The 22,355-nt window shown below is 42.3% G+C and overlaps 1 protein-coding gene across 3 annotated transcripts in view; it reads left to right on the forward strand.

Annotated features, from left to right (window-relative positions):
* Positions 1-22,355, forward strand: part of cluha (clustered mitochondria (cluA/CLU1) homolog a) — a 114,518-nt gene that overhangs the window by 58,461 nt on the left and 33,702 nt on the right. For 2 of the 3 annotated variants that reach the window (XM_068010531.1, XM_068010533.1), the window contains exons 9-19: positions 1,131-1,223; positions 2,025-2,719; positions 5,909-6,132; positions 6,552-6,656; positions 7,817-7,917; positions 8,802-8,954; positions 9,147-9,209; positions 12,170-12,414; positions 13,431-13,515; positions 15,665-15,818; positions 17,377-17,516. In XM_068010531.1, the coding sequence (XP_067866632.1) occupies positions 1,131-1,223; positions 2,025-2,719; positions 5,909-6,132; positions 6,552-6,656; positions 7,817-7,917; positions 8,802-8,954; positions 9,147-9,209; positions 12,170-12,414; positions 13,431-13,515; positions 15,665-15,818; positions 17,377-17,516 (2,058 nt within the window). The remainder of the gene's footprint in view (positions 1-1,130; positions 1,224-2,024; positions 2,720-5,908; positions 6,133-6,551; positions 6,657-7,816; positions 7,918-8,801; positions 8,955-9,146; positions 9,210-12,169; positions 12,415-13,430; positions 13,516-15,664; positions 15,819-17,376; positions 17,517-22,355) is intronic. The other variant, XM_068010532.1, reaches the window with a different exon arrangement.

Consider the following 22,355-nt stretch of genomic DNA (forward strand, 5'->3'; position numbering starts at 1 on the left):
ACATCTCCCTGTTTAATAGCTCACTTATGTCATCTGGCATTTTAATGTAATTCGTGATGGGTGTTCATTTTGTTATCAAATATTCATTTGTGGTGCAGTTTCTGGTTTTTATTTCGCCATAAATGTGAAGACTGTCTGCAGCTGCTTTTTAGAGAGCACTATTTCAACATCCAGCAGTGTTCCGATCATCAGGCTACAATTATGCAAATAAACATTCAGTTATAGGTTAATTTTTAATAGTGTTTGTAGTCACTAAATAAATATGCACATTTTTAGCATCTGACAGCAATACGTTGACACGGTAAGACTGTGTTGACTGAATATGAAAATCGCACTGCTGTTTTTACTTGTATATAAACAAAGACTAGAGGTGTTGTACAATCACATACATCCTTGGGCTCATTCTCTTTGCTGAGTTTGTGTTTTCAGCCGGGGCAGCGGTCGGGGTGCTACAGTTGATCTCAGTGTCGCTGAGGAGGGTAGTGGAGGGAATTTGCCATCTTCCATAAAGCAAAAAAAACGCCGTGTGTCACCTTGGCTCAGTTGGTAGCACTCTCACTTCGGAGTAGGCAGGATGTAGATTCAAGCCACATTACGAACTTGAGTACATAATCTAGGCTGACACTTCAGTGCCGTACTGCTGTATTGTCTTGTAGCTAAGGTATTAAACTGAGGATGGTCCTGACTGAATGTAAAAGAGAATTCAGAGAAGAACAGAGAGATCTGGTGTCTTGACCACCAATCCCCCCATGTGAGCCACACCTCTTGTGCAAATTCCCTGCCTGCAGTTGCCTACATAACCACTCTACAGTTCAAAGAAAAAGTAATTCATTGATTTGCAAGGTGCTTTTGGGATGTCCAGAGGATGTAATAAGGTGCTATAAAAATACACACTCTTCCTCTCCTTTAAACAGAGCTTGTATTCTATTAGGGGTCACTGCTGGTCACCTAGTACCCTTTATATAGTTCACTTGTAAATTTCTGTGGCTCCATGAAAGAGTAACTGATCAGAGCATGATTTCCCTTTGTTGGCGCTATTTTAAGATTGCAGTTGAATTCCAGTAGAAAGTATAAGGGAATACTATCCTTTTTATATAAGTTTCCTTACAATCTGTTCTATGTGTCTCCAGACAAGGGATTGGAACGAAGAATTGCAAACAACCAGAGAGCTGCCACGCAAGAACCTTCCAGAAAGGCTTCTCCGCGAGCGGGCTATTTTCAAGGTAAAACTGAAGTTTTTTGTTCACAATTAAAATGTAATGATTCTCTACACTGTTGTGTATTCAGAGTTTTCCTTTGCTCTCCTACTAATTGGGTTATTTTAATAAATACCAAGGCTTTTGAGTAATTTTTGTTTTACCCGTGTACATGCACTGTGGGTATACCTACCCCACTTGGACAGCAGTGGTTCAAGAAGGCATCTCTCCACCACCTTCTCGTGGGCAATTAGGGATGGGCAATAAATGCTATCCAAGCCAACCACGCCCACATCCCTATAAACGAGTAAAAATAAAAGGCATTCAAGAGTAACAGATATGTAATTTGTGAATAAAAGTGATAGCCTGGGGTTTCATGTTGCAATACATGCAATATATCAATGTGTGGTATCCATTGAGGGTCCAAATTTGAATTTTCTCCAACTCTGAAAATCATGTGCCTCCCCAAGAATATGGGAGTGAATAACCATGTAGGGAGAATGCTCTCTATTGCAGTACTCTGGTGCCTCCTAAGAACCAGTTGTAAAGCAGTAGAGGTTTGAGAACCAGATGAGCACCTCCTGTTGCAGCAGTAGCCCATTCGTGTACCCTGTATTTCAACAGGGCGACCCATTTAGTGCCAACTGGTGTTAAAAGTGTGTGTAATTTTATGTTGTGCACTTATGTCTAGGCACTGCATTTAAGATCATCCAAATATCTTTGCTCAGATCCTTGAAGTTAATAAGGACACTGGTGTCTGCCTGCAGTGTTGAAAGGAGAACCACAATGTGCCATCAGTTCTCTGTAATGTGCTTTTTCTTTCTAAAGGTGCACAGTGACTTTGCAGCAGCTGCCACAAGGGGTGCAATGGCAGTGATTGATGGGAATGTCATGGCCATCAATCCAGGCGAAGAAACTAAAATGCAGATGTTCATTTGGAACAACATCTTCTTCAGCTTGGGCTTTGACGTCCGTGACCACTACAAGGACTTTGGTGGAGACAATGCAGCCTATGTGGCTCCCACCAATGACCTGAATGGAGTTCGTGCCTATAACGCAGTTGATGTAGAAGGACTTTATACTTTGGGGACTGTGGTTGTGGACTACAGGGGTTACAGAGTGACCGCACAGTCAATCATTCCTGGTATTCTGGAACGGGAGCAGGAACAGAGTGTTATATATGGGTCCATAGACTTTGGTAAAACAGTTGTATCTCATCCCAAATACCTGGAGTTGTTGGAGAAGACAGCAAGACCTCTCAAAATCCAGAAGCACAATGTACTGAATGACAAGAACGAAGAAGTGGAGCTGTGCTCCTCTGTCGAGTGCAAGGGCATTATTGGGAACGACAGCCGCCATTACATCTTGGACTTGCTGCGCACTTTCCCACCAGACTTGAATTTCCTCCCTGTGGAAGGTGAACAGCTCCCGGAGGAATGCAGCAAGATGGGATTTCCAAAGGAACACAGACACAGGCTGTCCTGTCTGAGGCAGGAGCTAATAGAAGCCTTTGTCGAACACAGGTAGGTGCAGAATTATGCATGACTTTTATGAGCATGATGTTATGGGGTACATTGGATTTTGGTTGAGCTGTTGTGCTACGCTGAATGGCCCTTAATAGGGGAGATAGTCATCTCGGCTGCGGATGGGTGGTCTTATTTCCATCCCATCAACATCAAATACCATTTGCCGCTCCCCCAACCACCCCTAACCCCAGTGTAATGAGAATGAGTGTCTGAGAGCTCCCCCTCTGCAGTACTTGTGCACCCTGGGGGTCTCCTAGTGTCTGCTCACAAAGCACCAAAGAGCTGAGAAGCAGAAGCGTGCCCTTGATCAGGAACTCCCTCTGTGGGGAATAAGCTCAATGAGGAAGGAACTTATCTCTTATTTTGCAGGTAAGTAGTATACATTTACACAATCATAGTGGATATTTATATGGTTTATTAAAACCCTGCCATTTCAGTAAAATGAAAGCAAAATACTGCAGATGCTGGAAATCTGAAATAAAAACAGAAAGTGATGGAAATATTCAGCAGGTGAGGCAGCATCTGTGGAGAGAGAAGTAGAGTTAATGTTTCAGGTCTGTGACCTTTCATCAGAACTGCTTCTTAAAATTACCAACTTGGGATAGAATATAGTTTTTAATTATCCAAAGTCATTGATATGTGATCAATGAGTCAGACTGACTTCAGCTGCCCAACACTAGCCATTCCTGGCCTCTAAACAATAAATGCTTAGTTTCTGCATTTTTAGTGAGGTATATTACTTATCCTATGTTTGCTTGAGTCTGGGAAATTTGCCTTGCCTCTCCCTATCTCTCTCATCTCTCCAGCCCTATAACTCTCCTGGATATCCATACTCCTCTAATTCTGGTCTTTTGAGCATCCCTGATTTTAATCACTCTGCCATCGGTGGCCATGCCTTCAGCAGCCTAGGCCCTAAGCTTTGGAATTCCCTCCCTAAAACCATTCGCCTCGTTCTTCTCCTTTAAAATTCTCCTTAAACCCTACCACGTTGACCAAGCTTTTGATCATCTGGCCTAATATCTCCTTATGTGGCTTGGTGTTAGATTTTGCTTTGTAATGCTCCTGTGAAGCACCTTTCGACGTTTTATGTTAAACAAGTTGCTGTTGCAATGTGTGTGGGGCATGGCTGTCTTTTCTATTGTTGTACTTCTTTGTGGGTGAGGGTAAGCTTTGAATGGGTTGATGGTTCTCTGCAAAGTTTGACTTCATCCACTAAGTTACTGAATTGAGAGAGAGAGAGACAGAGAGGAAAAAAAGGACAAAAATCCCACAACAGAAGTAAGACGCACATCGATTTTAAATTGCAAGATGTTAACGTTCTAATGCTGTATTGCTGAAATATGCAAAGTGAAAAATAGAAAATGACCTATAGTTTGAGACTCAGAAGGGTTATGGTTTCTCGCACCCTTTTTAATTGTATCCTTTTATTTAAACAAAAAAACAAGGCATTTGTCAACCTCGCTCACTAAGATCACAAATCTTTTCTGAAAAAGTGAAATGGATTTGTGGTAGGTGTTACTTTTTTTTTTAAATCCTGGGCTTCACTATTGGGGAATTGAGGTGGGGAAAAGTTCCACTGTGTGTCTAAGGTATGCCACACTTGACTTTAGCATGCATAATAAGAGAGCTGACATCAACACTAGTATAGTCACAAGACATATTTAGAACATTGTTACCACTTCACAAAAAACCAGACAAGCCAATGTACTTTAATATTGTGGAAATAGGCTGGCATGATATTCTTACCCTCACTGCATCAACTGCAAGTTAACATACAAGATGGTAATGGATTTAGGAGAAAGGGTGAAATCAATTGTATTGCTTGGTGTTTTTCAGTTCAGATATAAAAATTGATCATGTCATTATTTCGCTGTACTGAAATCTTAGCCTGGAGGTGGGGGAGTACAATTGCACTGCATACACTTGTATTTCAATTTTACATATCTGCCTGTATATGCTTTGTGGTGGCAAAAGTCTTCTTGAGGACATTTAAGGATTGGCAGTAAATATGACCTTGCCAGTGATGATCGCATCCCATGAATATTTGTTTTTCCAATCACTCCACCCGTAATACCTCCTGTTAATTTATGTGATTGTAAAGGTAAATTGTCTGTTGTCACATAGCCTGCAACTTAGATCTACAGCACTGCTATTTAGAGGAGGATCTACAGTGAGTAGTAAGTGACTTACATGGGGAAGAAAGGCGTGCAGTCTCTTTTTTTTTTCTCTCTCTCTTTCCTTTCTCCCCTCCTCCCAGTCTTTTCGATAACATTGTGTACTTCACTGGCTGTAAAGCACCTTGAGACGTCTGGTGAAAAGCACTATATAAATGCAAGTCTCTTTCTTTTTTCCTTAAGCTTTGCGATTATAGAGATTCAACACACTGCACTCCAAGGTGATCGGACCTGGATTTCTCGCTGTAATTCCTCAAATGGAATATGTTATCTATCTCACCTTGGTGGTCATGGGGAAGTACTAAGTGAAGTCTGGTCTTCCCCCCCCCCCCCCGCCCCACCCCCATAATAAAATAATTATAGCTGTGAATCGCCATTATATTGTTGTAGTTCTACCTTTTGACTTTTGAATGTGTCTTTTTCCTGGGATCTTGGCAATACATACATATAAATCTTGTAAAGGTTTGTACTTCCTGTGCACAAACCTTACTTCTGGTTGCCACTTTTTGATCATGCCACTGCATAGAATCTGCAGTACAGAAACCAGATAATTTGCCCCAACTGGTTTGTTTATCCCAGTTTATACTCCACACTCACTCTAATTACCTCTTTGGACCCTGCCCCTATATCTCTCTGTTCCCTTCTTTCTCTTGTGCATCAAGCCTCCTATTAAATGCACCAGTGCTCTCTACTTTAACCAGTCCGCACGACAGCGAGTTCCACATTGTCACCACTCTCTTGTCTCAACATTTACCATTGTAAATAGCTGTCAACATTTCTCATTCAATTTTGCTATGTCAACTGTCACAATATTGTGTGGGTTCGAGACAGCTTTGTGGAGTCAGTTTCTGAAGTCTTTCTCCTAAATCCATTACCATCTTGAATGTTAACTTGTAATCATCAACAGACTGTATTTCCATGCGTAAATGATAGGTGTCTAAAAGTTTTAATGGTCGCTTGTCACTTTAGCATTTCTTTTCTTGTCTGTAACTCCCTTTCTCCTCCGTCTCAGGTATCTTGTTTTCATGAAGCTGGCTGCCTTGCAGCTGATACAACAGAAGACCAACAAGCAAGAGAAGGATTGTGCTGCTGTGACAGAGAATGGTAGCTTTTGTACAACCGAGGCTGTGGAAAACAACAAAACTGTGTCTGAAGATGGTAAGGCTGAGGAAAACCTTTCTGGATTAGATCAAGCTAGAGATCTTGCAGAGTCCATTGCATCAGAAGACAGAACAGGTACTTCGTTGGAAGCTGCCCAGTTGAACAGCTGAGATCTCCTAATGGTTGCGGTGGTGGTGCTTTAATCAGAATGGCAATTATTGCTTTCAACACTAAATTCTGTGGGTGAAATGTGTTAAGTCAACTCCTGAATTGCATCCTTCTCCCTGTAATTTAATCTGCATACTGTCTAAAGACTGTTTTTGGGCTTTTAAAAAAAAATCTTTCAAATGAAGTTGAGTATTGACTCTTGGGACAATGTAATTAACAGCATCTTTGATTTTCTGCTCATATCCCTTCACTAATGCAATTTCCTGAGATGCATGTTTGATATTAAGGTGGCTAGTTCGTTGCATTTCTGTGGACCAGTTTGCTGCAATTTTCTGTGTGCATTGTTTTCAGGAATCTCTCTGATGTTTTGTCTTTAATGTTTGCAGTTGACCCAAAGAGTAAGGAGGTCATTCTGAATGCCTGCAAAGCGGTCGGTTCTGTCAGCAGTACGTCTTTCGATATTCGCTTCAACCCAGATATATTTTCACCAGGTACGTAAGAGTTATAACACACTTCTTGCAACATGGCTCTGTGCTACTATAGTTTTGAGAGCTGTGACTCTACAACAAAAATCACTAATATTGCTGATGTTTTAATAAGTGCTCGTGTCAAGAATTATTTTTTCATCAGTGGCACGAACGATAACTTCTACAGTTGAATGGTCTAGGACTTGCTTTGATTTAGATCATAAACATTGGAAAATATTCTTCAGGAGGCTATTGGATTTGAAGAGTTATTTGAAATGTTGCTATTTCTATATAAATGACAAAAATCTGTTATCGTTGAACTTTTTTAAAAAAGTGTTGGAAGAACAAAGATCTTTGACACTAGCAGATGCTGAACCAGTAGCTCTGCCACAAGGAAATTGAATATGGTGAGATTTTCCTAGTGGGATTTAGTTATAATATAGTGTAGTTTTAGTATATTGCATTTTCCCATTACTGCAAGTATTGAAATAGGAACAGAGGAACAAAATCTGTTTAGTTGAGAATCTTGTATTTTGCTTAAAAAATATGGCCTTTATTTTAGTGACCTAAAGAAGGAAGTCCAAGTTTCGTGGCTGGAGTTGATGTTCAAGGAAATAGTTCCAGTGCTTTAGCTCTGAAATATTGACTCATTTTATTTTAATTTTTCTGCTTTGTCTATTTTAGAATTTGCTGTAACCATTCTATGAATTGGCTTACCTACATTCATTAAAAAGTACTGAATTGACACTAACTTTGAAACAGCTTAAGTTTTTTTTTTTACTTATTGCACAGCACGGAAACATAACACATAGTAAATAGTTGACTTGGGAGTTATGGGATATGGAGTATCCCATTTGTGACATTTGAAATATGTAATCAGTCCCTCTTGTGGTTCCTCTCCAACTTGCTGCCTTTCTTCTAATCCTCAACCCACTCTGTGTAAAGCCTTCTCAAAACATCTCTGACTAAGCTTTTAGCCACCTCATGTCATCTCTTGTAAAGGCTTTTGTCCTCTCCCTTTCTCCCTTCTGCTTGGTGTTTACTTGCTGTCCATCACCTGTAAAGGGCTCTGTGATGTAATGAGTGCTATAGAAGTGTAAGTTGTTGTGCTTCATGTTCCTGACTCCATGTCTGTTACATACAATGCAATAGGTTTTGATCATGATAACATTTGTTTGTTACAGGTGTTCGTTTCCATGATCCCAATGGTGAACAGCTCCAGAAACAGAAGCAGTTGTTGAAAGATGCGGCTGCTTTTCTGGTTTCCTGCCAGATTCCATCTTTGGTAAGAACTGAACTCTGCTATGTTATGATTTACTGGAGGCTGAACATTACTTGACCTAACCCAACTGCAAAATGACTAATTTGCTTTTTCTCCAGCCTCGTGTGATTGAGTCAATCCCATTAGATTGTTGTTTTTTGTGTGGAAAATCAGTTTCTGTTGCTCTACTGTAAACAAACTCTTAAGTTCCAAGGCAGAACAGCAATTATCATCATGGAGCAGTTCATTCTCCCTATCTTGATGGGTTGAAGGACACTGATACGTGATGATAACCTCTGTTTCATGTGTGTGTGTTCCTGTTCCCTTTCCATCTCCACCAATTTAAAACTTATTCCCCACCCAAACCACCTTTCCTGGGCTAGGAAGCACAAGGCAGACTGCTGCCTTGCTTTGTCCAATGCCATTCTCAATCTGCCCCCCCTGTAAAGCATGTCTTGGAAAGCCATGTGTGACTTGCCCAGTATTCTTGTGCTTCAGTTAAGAGGAGGGGATCGAGAAAAATAAAATGGTTCTGTCAAGCAATTCAAATTTTGTTTTAACTGAAATAGCTGAATATTTGCCATCTAAAAGTGTCTGGAGTTGGTTACTTGGTTCAAAATGTATTCAGCCTCTGGTATTTCACTGAATTATTCAAATTAGATGGGGGCCACCTTTTCAGCTCAACATACGTTCGAGTAACCTAGATCAGTTGAAGGGCTAGAGCCTTTTTGAAGCTTATGTTGGGGTGATTCAGTGTAAAGCATGTCTATCAATTGGGTTTGTAATTATCTCAATGCCTTGTGGATTTTGCAGGTGTCTCTTCATATGAGCGTCTACATTGTTTAGCTTTATTCAAACATTCTCTGCGTGTTCTGAATCTGGAAGAAAGTATGTGTTCTTTGTTTTAGATAAAAGACTGCATGGATCACACTGTGCTTCCAATGGATGGTGCTACATTGGCAGAAGCCATGCATCAGCGGGGCATCAACATCCGTTACCTGGCCAAGATAGTAGAGTCTGTTTCAAATAGCCCCACTAGGCAGCAGTTGGACCACATTTATGTATGTATCTTTGTTGTTAATTACTAAAAGAACATACTATTGAAGTAATCTATAAAAGACAGTCATGTAAAGTTCTAATTAATCTGAATAGTCAAATATACAATAGTAACCTAGTGTGTAGTCATTCAAATTAGTGTACAGAACAAAATTTTTATTAACATACATGCTTGCAAAAATTTTTTAACACTACAGAAACTTGGAGTGACTGAATTAATCACCCGATCTGCTAAACATATCTTCAAAATATACCTTCAGGTAAGAGCAAGTTCATAAGTTTCCTCCTGGAGGAAGTGTGAATGTAAATGTGAGCTTTAAGCTGGGGCTGGAGTTGGGTTGCAGATCAGCCATGAATTCCTTAAATGGTATAACAGGATCGAGGGGCTAAATGGCCTACTCCTGTTCCGAAGCATGAGATAGCAGCGGTGTAATGTATACAGCATCTGCACTTAATCTTGTGCTGTTTGAAAGTAGAACTAGAGTCTGGGAAATGGGTGTACGCTACATGGGTTTGGTTGTAGAGCTAACACAGTGGGGTGAATTTAAAAAAAAAAAGTTTTTTATTCATTCATGGGATGTGGGCGTCGCTGGCCAGGCCAGCATTTATTGCCCATCCCTAATTGCCCTTGAGAAGGTGGTGGTGAGCTGCCTTCTTGAACTGCTGCAGTCCATGTGGGGTAGGTACACCCACAGTGCTGTTAGGAAGGGAGTTCCAGGATTTTGACCCAGCGACAGTGAAGGAACGGCGATATAGTTACAAGTCAGGATGGTGTGTGACTTGGAGGAGAACTTGCAGGTGGTGGTGTTCCCATGTATTTGCTGCCCTTGTCCTTCTAGTTGGTAGAGGTTGCGGGTTTGGAAGGTGCTGTCTGAGGAGCCTTGGTGCATTGCTGCAGTGCATCTTGTAGATGGTACACACTGCAGCTACTGTGCGTCGGTGGTGGAGGGAGTGAATGTTTGTAGATGGGGAGCTAATCAAGCGGGCTGCTTCGTCCTGGATGGTGTCGAGCTTCTTGAGTGTTGTTGGAGCTGCACCCATCCAGGCAAGTGGAGAGTATTCCATCACACTCCTGACTTGTGCCTTGTAGATGGTGGACAGGCTTTGGGGAGTCAGGAGGTGAGTTACTCGCCTCAGGATTCCTAGCCTCGGACCTGCTCTTGTAGCCACGGTATTTATATGGCTACTCCAGATTAGTTTTTGGTCAATGGTAACCCCTAGGATGTTGATAGTGGGGGATTCAGCGATGGTAATGCCGTTGAATGTCAAGGGGAGATGGTTAGATTCTCTTTTGTTGGAGATGGTCATTGCCTGGCACTTGTGTGGCGCAAGTGTTACTTGCCACTTATCAGCCCAAGCCTGGATATTGTCCAGGTCTTACTGCATTTCTACACGGACTGCTTCAGTATCTGAGAAGTCACGAATGGTGCTGAACATTGTGCAATCATCAGCGAACATCCCCACTTCTGACCTTATGATTGAAGGAAGGTCATTGATGAAGCAGCTGAAGATGGTTGGGCCTCGGACACTATCCTGAGGAACTCCAGCAGTGCTGTGCTGGAGCTCAGATGATTGACTTCCAACAACCACAACCATCTTCCTTTGTGCTAGGTATGACTCCAGCCAGCGGAGGGTTTTCCCCCTGATTCCCATTGACCTCAGTTTTGCTAGGGCTCCTTGATGCCATACTCGGTCAAATGCTGCCTTGATGTCAAGGGCAGTCACTCTCACCTCACCTCTTGCGTTCAGCTCTTTTGTCCATGTTTGAACCAAGGCTGTAATGAGGTCAGGAGCTGAGTGGCCCTGGCGGAACCCAAACTGAGCGTCACTGAGCCAGTTATTGCTAAGCAAGTGCCACTTGACAGCACTGTCGATGCTACCTTCCATCACTTTACTGATGATTGAGAGTAGGCTAATGGGGCGGTAGTTGGCCGGGTTGGATTTGTCCTGCTTTTTGTGTACAGGACATACCTGGGCAATTTTCCACATTGTAGGGTAGATGCCAGTGTTGTAGCTGTACTGGAACAGCTTGGCTAGGGGCGCGGCAATGGCCTCATACTAGTTAACTTTTACTACTGCTTGCATTGAATGTTATGAACCTTATTTAATAGCAAATTCTTTTGTGACTTTAAACGCTTCTACTGCATTGTGTATCTTCTTTCTCCCTCTTTCCCTCTGTTTTTCTTTCTCCCTAATTTGGCCATCAATCCACACAACCAAAGAAAAGAGCTTCCTTTGAAGAGTTTTGTTCAGCTCCTTATTTGTTGCTCCTCTGCACATCCTTCCATGATAGCTAGTATCAGTGGTGACCATGGAACTACCAGATTGTCGGACAAAACCCAACTGGTTCGCTGATGTCCCTTAGGGAAGGAAACCTGCAGTCCTGACCCAGTCTGGGCTTTTCTGTGACTTCAGACCCACAGCAATGTGGTTGATTCTTAACTGCCCTCTGAAATGGCCTAATATGCCACTCAGTTACATCAAAAATGATTATGATAGACTCCAGCGGTTCAAGAAGGTGGTGAAGGGTAATTGGGGATGGGCAATAAAAGCTGGCCTTACCAGCAACATGCAAACCCATGAATGAATGAATAAATAAATAAAAAGGCAGTGTTCTTAAGGTTAAAGAGGTAACACTGCTGCCTCTGCAAGCTTCAAGATTCACATTTTAGTTTTTTGGCATCCTTGGCAGCAATATGCACTTCTTTCCTGATTGCTGACTGGCTTAGTCTAGCGATGCAGACCTTCCACAGCCATTGGCACCTGGTGCACAGGTAAAAACAGACACACAAACATACTTTTGCTTGTACAGTTATCTTTTTGTTGCTGTGGCGCTGTGAAATGTGCCCTGTAATATATTTGGGGTATTGTTAAGTGTTCAGATTAGCCCTTAGTTCATGTGATCTCTTGGACTGGTTTTGAACAGCTAAGGTAGTCAGCGAGGAAATTTCCAGAGGATTTTTATACTTAATGACTCTGGGGTTTTTTCTCTGTTTGCCTCTCCCGGGAGATTACATGGCTGTGGAGGGTGAGTGGGAAGTGGCGGCGTGGGGGAACAGAAAAGCAGTCTTAATCATAATGGTCTGGCTATCATTGCGCAGGACAGGCCTGATTGATAGACCAGCTGATCTTTTTCTGCCTGTCAATTTCATATGTGCCCATGTTAGAAGATCCCCAAAATAATTTTTTTTCCAACCTTTTTGTTTTCTGCCTGCTTTAGGGAGTGGAGCTCTCTGGTTTGTCTGTCGCCATAAGCCATTTTCTCAACTGCTTCCTCAGTTCCTTCCCAAACCCCATTGCTCACCTCCCCACTGATGAGCTTGTCTCGAAGAAAAAGAGGAACAAGAGGAAACCCCGGCACTTGGGGAACACAGACAATACAGCCTGGGCCAGTACGACACCACAGGAGCTCTGGAAGAGCATCAGCAATGAGACCAGGAGCTACTTCAGCTTCAGTATAGACTGGTACAGATAATCAAACTGCAGTATATGTTATGGTTTAGAACCAGAATTGCATGTAGAGTAACGAGGCTGTGGCACCTCCCGCTGTTACGTACCTGCCTGTAAAATCACAAGCACTGAACTTAAAGATGCCATTTCCTGTTATATATTTGTGTTGCCCTTTCCTTTCATCTTTTTTTCTGAGAGCATTGACTTTGTCCCGGGATACAGTTTCCAGCAGCCCTTCTGTACGATGCCCACGTGTGTGAGCCTGCACAGTTGTGTGCCAGCGAGCTATCCGCTTGTGGGGGGGGCTTCTCACCAACCCTAATGCAGCCCTTGTCCGACCTGCACAAACCTGAATTTTTAAAGCAGGGCTAACTAGACCTGGCTCTTTATTTTGTTTGTTTTCACACCCCGGGTACAGGAGTCCAAGGCCATTTGTAAGGCTCCTGTCTGAGAACCACTTAACTCTACGCCAAACCAGGAGAACTCTACACAACTTTAAAAAAAGTTTGCTTTTATTTTATCTTTCTTTGCGAAGGTGAAAGCTGGACATCCACTCCTATGCCACTAGCAATGATGTGAGGCTAGCAGCTGAGGGTTCCTTATGCCCTCGTGTTCGAGCCTGCAGCCCCATGTAACCGTTCAGATCAGTAACTTACATGCAAGTCGAAATGGGCTTTCGCTTTGATGTATAAATTAACAATTTTTTTGTATGTTGGGGCTTTAAATATTTTTCTTTTACATATTAAATACTTGTTCTTGAAAATTGCATTGCTTTTAATGAGTCTCAAAGATGAACTGAAGCACCTTAATGGGATTTTGAAGAGGTAAAGAAGTGAGTTAATTTGCATAAATGTACTTGGTAAGCATCATATTGCGAGCAGGAGCCTGATCTATCATATTCAGAATTAGATATCTATGTAAAGAGACCCACAAAGCTCTTGTGACAGCTCTGTTTATTGCCCTTAATGAATGTTTAGACTGCTGATAGATTTTTCCTCAGTGTACAATGTTTGTGTTTCTCTTTTGTGCAGTGAGAGTGTGGATCAGGTTGTAGAGAAGTATGGCCTACAGAAAATCAGCCTCTTGAGAGAAATCTGTGTGAAGTCAGGTATACAGGTAAGATCTTAGAATCACACAGCACAGAAGGTCATTGGGCCCATCTGCCTGTGCCTACTCTTTGAAAGAGCTATCCAATTAATTATTTATATTTAAATCCTACTCCCCTGCTCTTGCCCCACAGCCCATCAAATTTTTCATTTTCAAGTATATACCTAGTTCCCTTTTGAAAGTTACTATTGAATCTACTTCCACCGCCCTCTCAGGCAGTGCATTCCAGTTCTTCATAACTCACAGCATTAAAAAAAAATCTCCTGATTTCCCTCTGGTTCTTCTGTCAGTTGTCTTAAATCTGTGTCCTCTGGTTATCAACCCTCCTGCCAACGGAAGCATTTCTCTTTTATTTATTCTTGTCAAAACCCTTCATAATTTTTAACATCTCTACTAAATCGCCTCTTAACCTTCTCTGCTCTAAGAGAACAATCCCAGCTTCTCTAGTCTCTGCATGTGACTGAAGTTTCCTGGTCTCATTCTAGGAAGTCTCCTCTTTCTCCAAGGCTTTGACATTCTCCTGAATTGGACAGTACTGCAGCTGAGGCCCTAACCGCTGATTTATAAAGGTTTAGCGTAAAGATGGTGTCCATTGAGAATGGAGTCTGGCTTCTATTGTAAGAATGAAGATCAATAAGTGACTGGCAGCTAAGAATCTTAAATTGCTTTATTATGCAAATTATGCTTATATTGTTTAATTAGTTTAGCTGCTTGCAGCACATCAGCCTGATAGCGGCACTGCAGTAGTAAATGCACTGCCCAATATGGTTGCATCAATCCCGAGCGGAAAAAAGACCTTATGTGTAGCTTTAGGTTTATGCTGAAATAAGTTGTCTCAACTAGAGTGGCAGTATGGGGGCTGGATTTGGCCACAGTTGGGAAGGAAGCGAAGCTATCAGTCTATTTTTGATCACTATTGAGCTTTGCAGACGAGTGCGTGTGTGTGGATTTTGGATGTTGGTCAAGATCGGGTTTTGGTGTGATGCCCCTGTGGTAAAATAGCCTGCCGCTGTTGCTGCCTAGACATGCGTGAAGGATGAGGTACTGGAGGGTGGCAAAACTCTGTCCCACCAAGAGCTAAGCACTTTGAGAGAGAATACCATCAAATCCATTACTGTTTGATCACTTGGCCACTAAAATGTTCAAGCGTTTGAAAAGGGTACCAAGCAAAAGAAAGACTTGCATTTATATAGTGCCTTACGTGACCTCAATATCCCAAATCACTTTACAGCCAACAAAGTATTTTTTTAAAGTGTACAGCTGCTGTAATGTAGGAAATGTGGCAGCCAATTTGTACACAGCAAGCTCCTGCAAATCACAATGTGATAATGACCAGATAATCTGTTTTTGTGATGTTGATTGAGGGATAAAAGATTGGCCAGGACACCGGGGAGAACTCCTGTAGACGTAGGAAACTATAATGGAAAAAGTTGGCAGGATTTTTAATATGTTATCTATTAATATACATCAATTACAGATTAGGTAAATTATTCAAACTATGATGTCAGGAAAGTAGGAACAGAGGAAATTGGTGCAAAACCAATTTAGTGCAGATATCAAAAAGAGGTACTTTGAGTGATTGTGCTTGGAAAGGTCGATACGAGCAAAGCTCACTTGGGAGTTCAGGCTGAAAACTGTGATGGGAGAGTTAATGTACAAGAAGAGGGAGTTTTGGTCTTTTATGCTCCCTGGCATTTCTTGCGTTACTTTTTATTTATTTATTTAGAGATACAGCACTGAAACAGGCCCTTCGGCCCGCCGAGTCTGTGCCGACCAACAACCACCCATTTATACTAATCCTACATTAATCCCATATTCCCTACCACATCCCCACCATTCTCCTACCACCTACCTACACTAGGAGAAATTTACAATGGCCAATTTACCTATCAACCTGCAAGTCTTTGGCTGTGGGAGGAAACCGGAGCACCCGGCAAAAACCCACGCGGTCACGGGGAGAACTTGCAAACTCCGCACAGGCAGGACCCAGAACTGAACCCGGGTCACTGGAGCTGTGAGACTGCGGTGCTAACACTGCGTCACTGTGCCACCCACTTTGTTACTGAATGAGAGGTGATGTAACTTTAAGGCCTTTTCCAGCACTCTTCTAGACCCTAGGTTGCTGCAATATGTTGATTAAAATTTATTGACTTTGTAGATTCTACTGAAGGAGTACAACTTTGACAGTCGTCACCGACCAACCTTTACAGAGGAGGACATTCTCAACGTCTTCCCGGTTGTCAAACATGTGAATCCAAAAGCGTCTGATGCCTTCCATTTCTTCCAAAGTGGACAAGCTAAAGTTCAACAAGGTACAGTATTCACGGTGTAGGAAATATCAAGAACCCACGTAGGAAGGGCCCTTTTAGTCTTTGAATTGTTCACCATTCCCTCATATGAGCCTGTTAATCAAAACTGAAGTAATAAGCAAAGATCCAATACAGTAATGCTGAGATAGCACAGTCATTATAAGCAAATAAATGATTCCTGTATCAGAGCTTGCAATAATGATCAGCTTGATCAATAATATTCTGCTAGATGCCCAAACATTAGACTCAATCTATAAATTGGTGGGATGGGGGGATTATAAGTCAGTTTTATTCAATGTACTTAGATTCCTCAGCTGTCAAACTGGCGCAGTGCCTCAGTGACTGGGTTTTAAAGAAATTATCTGCCAAACTCTCTGCCTTGGCCAGGTTGTTGATCAAAGAACATCCCACTCCACAAGGTAGAGAGGAAGTTAAACTTGTGATTCCTACTAAGAGCTGAAGCCAGGGAGCCAGGTTGCATTTCTTGCTTCTCAGTTGGTGGTTGCTGGTGTGTTTTTATATGGAGGGACTTGATGCTGCCTTTTCAAACTCCATCACTCACTATTCGTACATCCTCACAAAATACCATTATGTAATGAAAAACAATTTGATTAATCCCAGGAAAAAGCCAGGCCCCGTGGAAAAGCGCTTGTAGAATTACACCATTACATTGAAAGATGAGAAATGTGACATAGTATTGTCTAATTGATTGGAAACTTTTCCATTCAATAATTCCATTGGGTAGGAAAACCTTTGTGTAATTATTGTAAAACACGGGTCAAAGGTTGCTTGCATTGAAGCAGGTCTTCCAAGGTCAAACATTGAAATCTGTGCTGCTTAATAGCAAATAAATTCGTCCATAGACACTAATGACCCAGCATAATCCAACCCCTTTAACATACCATGCTGAAGGTGTAAGTCTTAGCGCAAGCGCGGTATCCTTCTCTTCCCAGTACTTGATTTTAACTATTTGTACAGGTTTATTTTATTCCTGTGTATCTATTGCTGTATAGACCTCTGTTTATAAAAGTTTAGATATTATATCCATGCAATAGCAGCTGGGAACTGTTCCAAGTAAGCTCAACAAAAAAAAGGAGCTTTATTAAAAAGATGACGATATAAGTTTTGCAACACGTGATGGAAAGTCCGACATATTTAACTTTTATTCTGTGAAACTTCTGCTATTTAACACATAAAAGACTTGATTAATAATATCAGAGACTGACTTATGAGAAAGGATGGACAAACTTTAGCCTTAACAGAAGAAGGCCTTCAAAAATATAGAAGTTAGGAAGTATTGGAAAACTCCAGAAAACTAATTCAAATGAAAGCATGACAAGCAAGAGGCAAATTTGGGACTGACATCAGGAATTTCTTAATAGAGTAACCAACATGTGAGGTGATGTTTGAATTGAGATGGGATGGGGGAGAGGACCTGGATTCATTCATGAAGAGCGTTGTGATAGAGGAGGGTCTTCCTAGATGCATGATCTGGGATTGGTCGAATGGCCTCCCTCATGCATGTTTATCTTGTAATTTGGTAAAAACGTCTGTTTTACAGGGTTCTTGAAAGAGGGATGCGAGCTCATCAACGAGGCCTTAAATCTTTTCAATAATGTATATGGAGCCATGCACGTGGAAATCTGTGCTTGCCTGAGGCTGCTGGCTCGTCTAAATTACATCATGGGTGATTATAATGAGGTATGGCTTCCACTGCCATTCATGTTGGCTTTGTATTGTAGCTGTTGGGACTGCTTTCGTCTGTTTTATCTTGTTACTTTAAATACCATAGTACACATGCACCAGTTGTAATAACCACAGAATCAAGTCTTTAATGAGCTATCACGCTGCACAATTCCAGTATGTGCTCTCCAGTGCATCATGCTCCACTTTCCAGTGCAAGTACAACATACAGTGGTTCATTCACAACTCTTGTACTAATTCTATCTTTGATCTCTACATTCTTTGCATGCTACCACTGAATCACAGTACATCAACGATACATAAAAGTGACAGAGTGACAACATGGAGCCTGCAAGATGCATTTAACTCATCGCAATCTCTTCCATTCATCCTGTTACCATTGCTTTATGGCCACTCCATTTTATTACTATAAACACAGTGGCCAGCTCAGAATCTCTCAAGACATGGATGAATGATTTTCACACATTCCATCAGCTCCTCATCCTTGCCTCAAGCCCACTTACAGAATGTATTCCATGTTCAGTAGAAAGCTGTTTTAACTCATCATGTGCTGATCCCACAAACAGCCCAAGACAATGAGGTACACAGGTAGAGTCGTAGAGTTTTACAGCACAGCAACAGGCCTTTTGGCCCATCGTGTCTGTGCCGGCCATCAAGCACTTAACTATTTTAATCCCATTTTCCAGCACTTGGCCCGTAGCCTTGTATGCTATGACGTTTCAAGTGCTCATCTAAATATTTCTTAAATGTTGTGAGGGTTCCTGCCTCTGCTACCTCTTCAGGCAGTGCGTTCCAGATTCCAACCACCCTCTGAGTGAAATTTTTTTTCCTCAAATCCCCTCTAAACCTCCTGCCCCTTACCTTAAATCTATGCCCCCTGGTTATTGACCCCTCCGCTAAGGGAAGAAGTTTCTTCCTATCTAACGTATCAGTGCCCCTCATAATTTTGTATACCTCAATCATGTCCCCCCCTCAGCCTTCTCTGCTCTAAGGAAAACAACCCTAGCCTTTTCAGTCTCTCTTCATAGCTGAAATGCTCCAGCCCAGGCAACATCCTGGTGAATCTCCTCTGCACCCTCTCCAGTGCAATCACATCCTTCCTGTAGTGTGGTGCCCAGTACTGTACACAGTACTCCAGCTGTGGCCTAACTAGCGTTTTATACAGCTCCATCATAACATCCCTGCTCTTATATTCTATGCCTCAGCTAATAAAGGCAAGTATCCCATATGCCTTCCTAACTACCTTATCTACCTGTGCTGCTGCCTTCAGTGATCTATGGACAAGTACACCAAGGGCCCTCTGACCCTCTCTACTTCCTAGGGTCCTACCATCCATTGTATATTCCCTTGCCTTGTTAGTTCTGCCAAAATGTATCAACACTCACTTCTCCAGATTAATTCCATTTGCCACTGCTCTGCCCATCTTACCAGCCCATCTATATCGTCCTATAATCTAAGGCTTTCCTCCTCACTATTTACGACACCACCAATTTTCGTGTCATCTGCGAACTTACTGATCATACCTCCTATGTTCAAGTGTAAATCATTAATGTACTCTACAAACAGCAAGGGTCCAGCACCGATCCCTGTGGTACACCGCTAGTCACAGGTTTCCACTCGCAAAAATAACCCTTGACCATCACCCTCTGCCTCTGGCCACTAAGCCAATTTTGGATCCAATTTATCAAATTGCCCTGGATCCCATGGGCTCTTACCTTCTTAACTAATCTCTCATGCGGGACCTTATCAAAAGCCTTACTGAAGTCCATGTAAACTATATCAACTGCTTTACCCTCATCTACTCATCTAGTCACCGCCTCGAAAAATTCAATCAAGTTAGTTAGACACATTCTTCCCCTGACAAAGCCATGCTGACTATCCCTGATTAATCCCTGCCTTTCCAAGTGGAGATTAATCCTGTCCCTCAGAATTTTTTTCCAATAGTTTCCCTGTCACTGATGTTAAACTCACTGACCTGTAATTACCTGGTTTATCCCTGCTATCCTTCTTGAATAATGGTACCACATTTGCTGTCCTCCAGTCCTCTGGCACCTCTCCCGTGGCCAGAGAGGATTTGAAAATTTGTGTCGGAGCCCCTGCTATCTCCTCCCTTGCCTCACATAACAGCCTGGGATACATCTCATCTGGGCCTGGGGATTTATCCACTTTTAAGCCCGCTAAAACAGCTAATACTTCCTCCCTTTCAATGCTAATATGTTCAAGTATATCACAGTCCCCCTCCCCAATCTCTACATCTACATCGTCCTTCTCCATAGTGAACAAAGATGAAAAGTAATCATTTAAAACCTCACCTATGTCTTCCCACTGCAAACACAGATTGCAACTTTGGTCCCTTATGGGCCCTATTCTTTCCCTGCTTATCCTCTTGCCCTTAATATACTTATAAAACGCCTTAGGATTTTCCTTTATCTTGCCCACCCGTGTTTTTTATGTCCCCTCTTCGCTCTCCTAATTACTTTTTTAAGTACCCCCTCTATACTTTCTATACTCCTCTAGTGCCTCTGCTGTTTTCAGCACTCTGAATCTGCCATAAGCCTCCTTTTTTTTTTGATCCAATCCTCTATATCCCTTGACATCCACGGTTCCCTGACTTGTTGTCTTACCCTTTGCCTTAACGGGTACATGCTGGCTCTGAACTCTCACTATTTCTTCTTTGAATGATTCCCACTGGTCTGATGTAGACTTTCCTACAAGTAGCTGCTCCCAGTCCACTTTGGCCAGATCCTGTTTTATCATATTGAAATCAGCCTTCCCCCAATTCGGTACCTTTATTTCTGGTCCATCTTAGTCCTTTTCCATAACTACCTTACATCTTACAGAGTTATGGTCACTATCCTCGAAATGCTCCCCCACTGACACTTCTCCCACTTGTCCGGCTTCATTCCCTAGGATTAGGTCCAGTACTGCCCCTTCTCTTGTAGGACTTTCTACGTGCTGGCTCAAAAAGCTCTCCTGTATGCATTTTAAGAATTCTGCCCCCTTTAAACCTTTTGCAGTAAGACTATCCCAGATATTGGGGAAGTTGAAATCCCCTACTACTATTATCCTATTATTTTTACACCTCTCTGAGATTTGCCTGCATATCTGCTCCTCTATCTCTCCCTGACTGTTTGGAGGCCTGTAGTGCACTCCCAGCCAAGTGATTGTCCCCTTTTTGTTTTTAAGTTCTACCCATATGGCCGCATTTGAGGAACCTTCTAAGATAGCATCCCTCCTTACTGCAGTAATTGACTCCTTGATCAACAGTGCAATCCCACCTTCTCTTTTGCCCCCTCCCCTGTCTCGCCTGTAGATTCTATACCCTGGAATATTGAGCTGCCTGTCCTGCCCCTCCCTCAACCATGTCTCGGTGATAGCAATAATATCATAATCCCATGTGCTAAGCATCACCCTCAATTAATCTGCCTTACTGGTAAAACTCCTTGCATTAAAGTAGATGCAATCCGGCCTTGCATTTTTCACTTGTGCCTTAACAGGTCTGTATTTACTCTGCCTTCCAGACTGACTCAGTTTATCTTTTATATTTGTGCATCACCTACTGTACCTCCACTCTGTATCCCATTCCCACATTTCCATAGTAGCTCCTCCCTGTGGGGAATAAACCTGGGAATCCAGGTTAGTACAACAAACCGTAGTAGGTCTTTTTAACCTAACCTAGCTCGATGCAATAGGCAAAATAAAACTGATTTAAATCCGATCTTTCTACATCCTTACCTGGTTGGTGTGATGGAAGGTTTGATAACGAAAACTTGCATTTATTTATAACGCGCTTTTAACATTATAATAGAAGTTCTGACACACTTAAGAGGTGTAGTCAGACAAAAGTGAATGCTGAGACAAAGGAAAGGTGGCCAAAAGCTTGGTCTCAGAGATGCATTTTAAGGAGCGCTTTAAAAGAGGAGAGGATGGCGGAGAGGTTTAGGGTGGGAATTCCGGAGCGTAGGTCCTGGATGGTGGCAACCTCTTGTCCTGTCACTACATCTTCCCTCACCTGTGCCCCACGCAGGATCTGGCTCGAGAAAAAGTTGGCTGTAGCATTGTAGAAGAATTCACAGGCTAAACAAAGCCTGATTTGGACTGAGATGTGAACATTTCTATGCCCCGCCCCCCTGGTGGCTGAAGTGTAGTTCAAGATGCACGAGAGGACAGTCAGAGTGCAACCAGGAATTCAGTGCAGGTTGTAGGGCTACATGAGATTAAACATAGGGAGGGTGAGGCCATAAAGAGACTTAAATATGACGATGAGAATTTTAGATTGGAGGCATTTGGGGACTGGGCACCAATGGAAGTCAAGGATTTATGATAGGTGAGTTGAGATGCAGTGCGGAAAGGCTGCGGGATACAGTTTTGGATGAACTGAAGTTGGCAGAGCATGGAGGATGGAAGGCCAGAAAAGCATTAGAACAGCTGAGTCTGAAGGTGACAAAGGTATAGATGAGGGTTGCAGCAGCCAATTGGCTGAGGTGCAGGTGGAGGTGAGTAATGTTAGAGGTAGAATTAGGCTGTCTTTGTGATGGAGTGGATAGGGTTTTGAAACTCGAATGGGACTTTGAGATTGTGAATAGTCTTGTTCAGCATAAGGCCATGGCTGGGGAGGGTAATGAAATCAGTGACATTGTCTATAAATTGGATTAAAAGATGCATTATTATTGGTGTTGGTTACGAAGAGTTTTTAAAGCTTTGCCATTTTGAAAAGGGATTAAATAATAATTCCAAACCTATTCACCAGCTGCAATGACTGTTTGGAGTGTGGATTGGAAAATTAGGGCTATAGTGTTATGGTCCCAATCTCCAAACTTGTCCTCTCATCCAGTG

This window comes from Heterodontus francisci, chromosome 30 (genome assembly GCF_036365525.1).
Source record: "Heterodontus francisci isolate sHetFra1 chromosome 30, sHetFra1.hap1, whole genome shotgun sequence".
NCBI lineage: Eukaryota > Metazoa > Chordata > Chondrichthyes > Heterodontiformes > Heterodontidae > Heterodontus > Heterodontus francisci.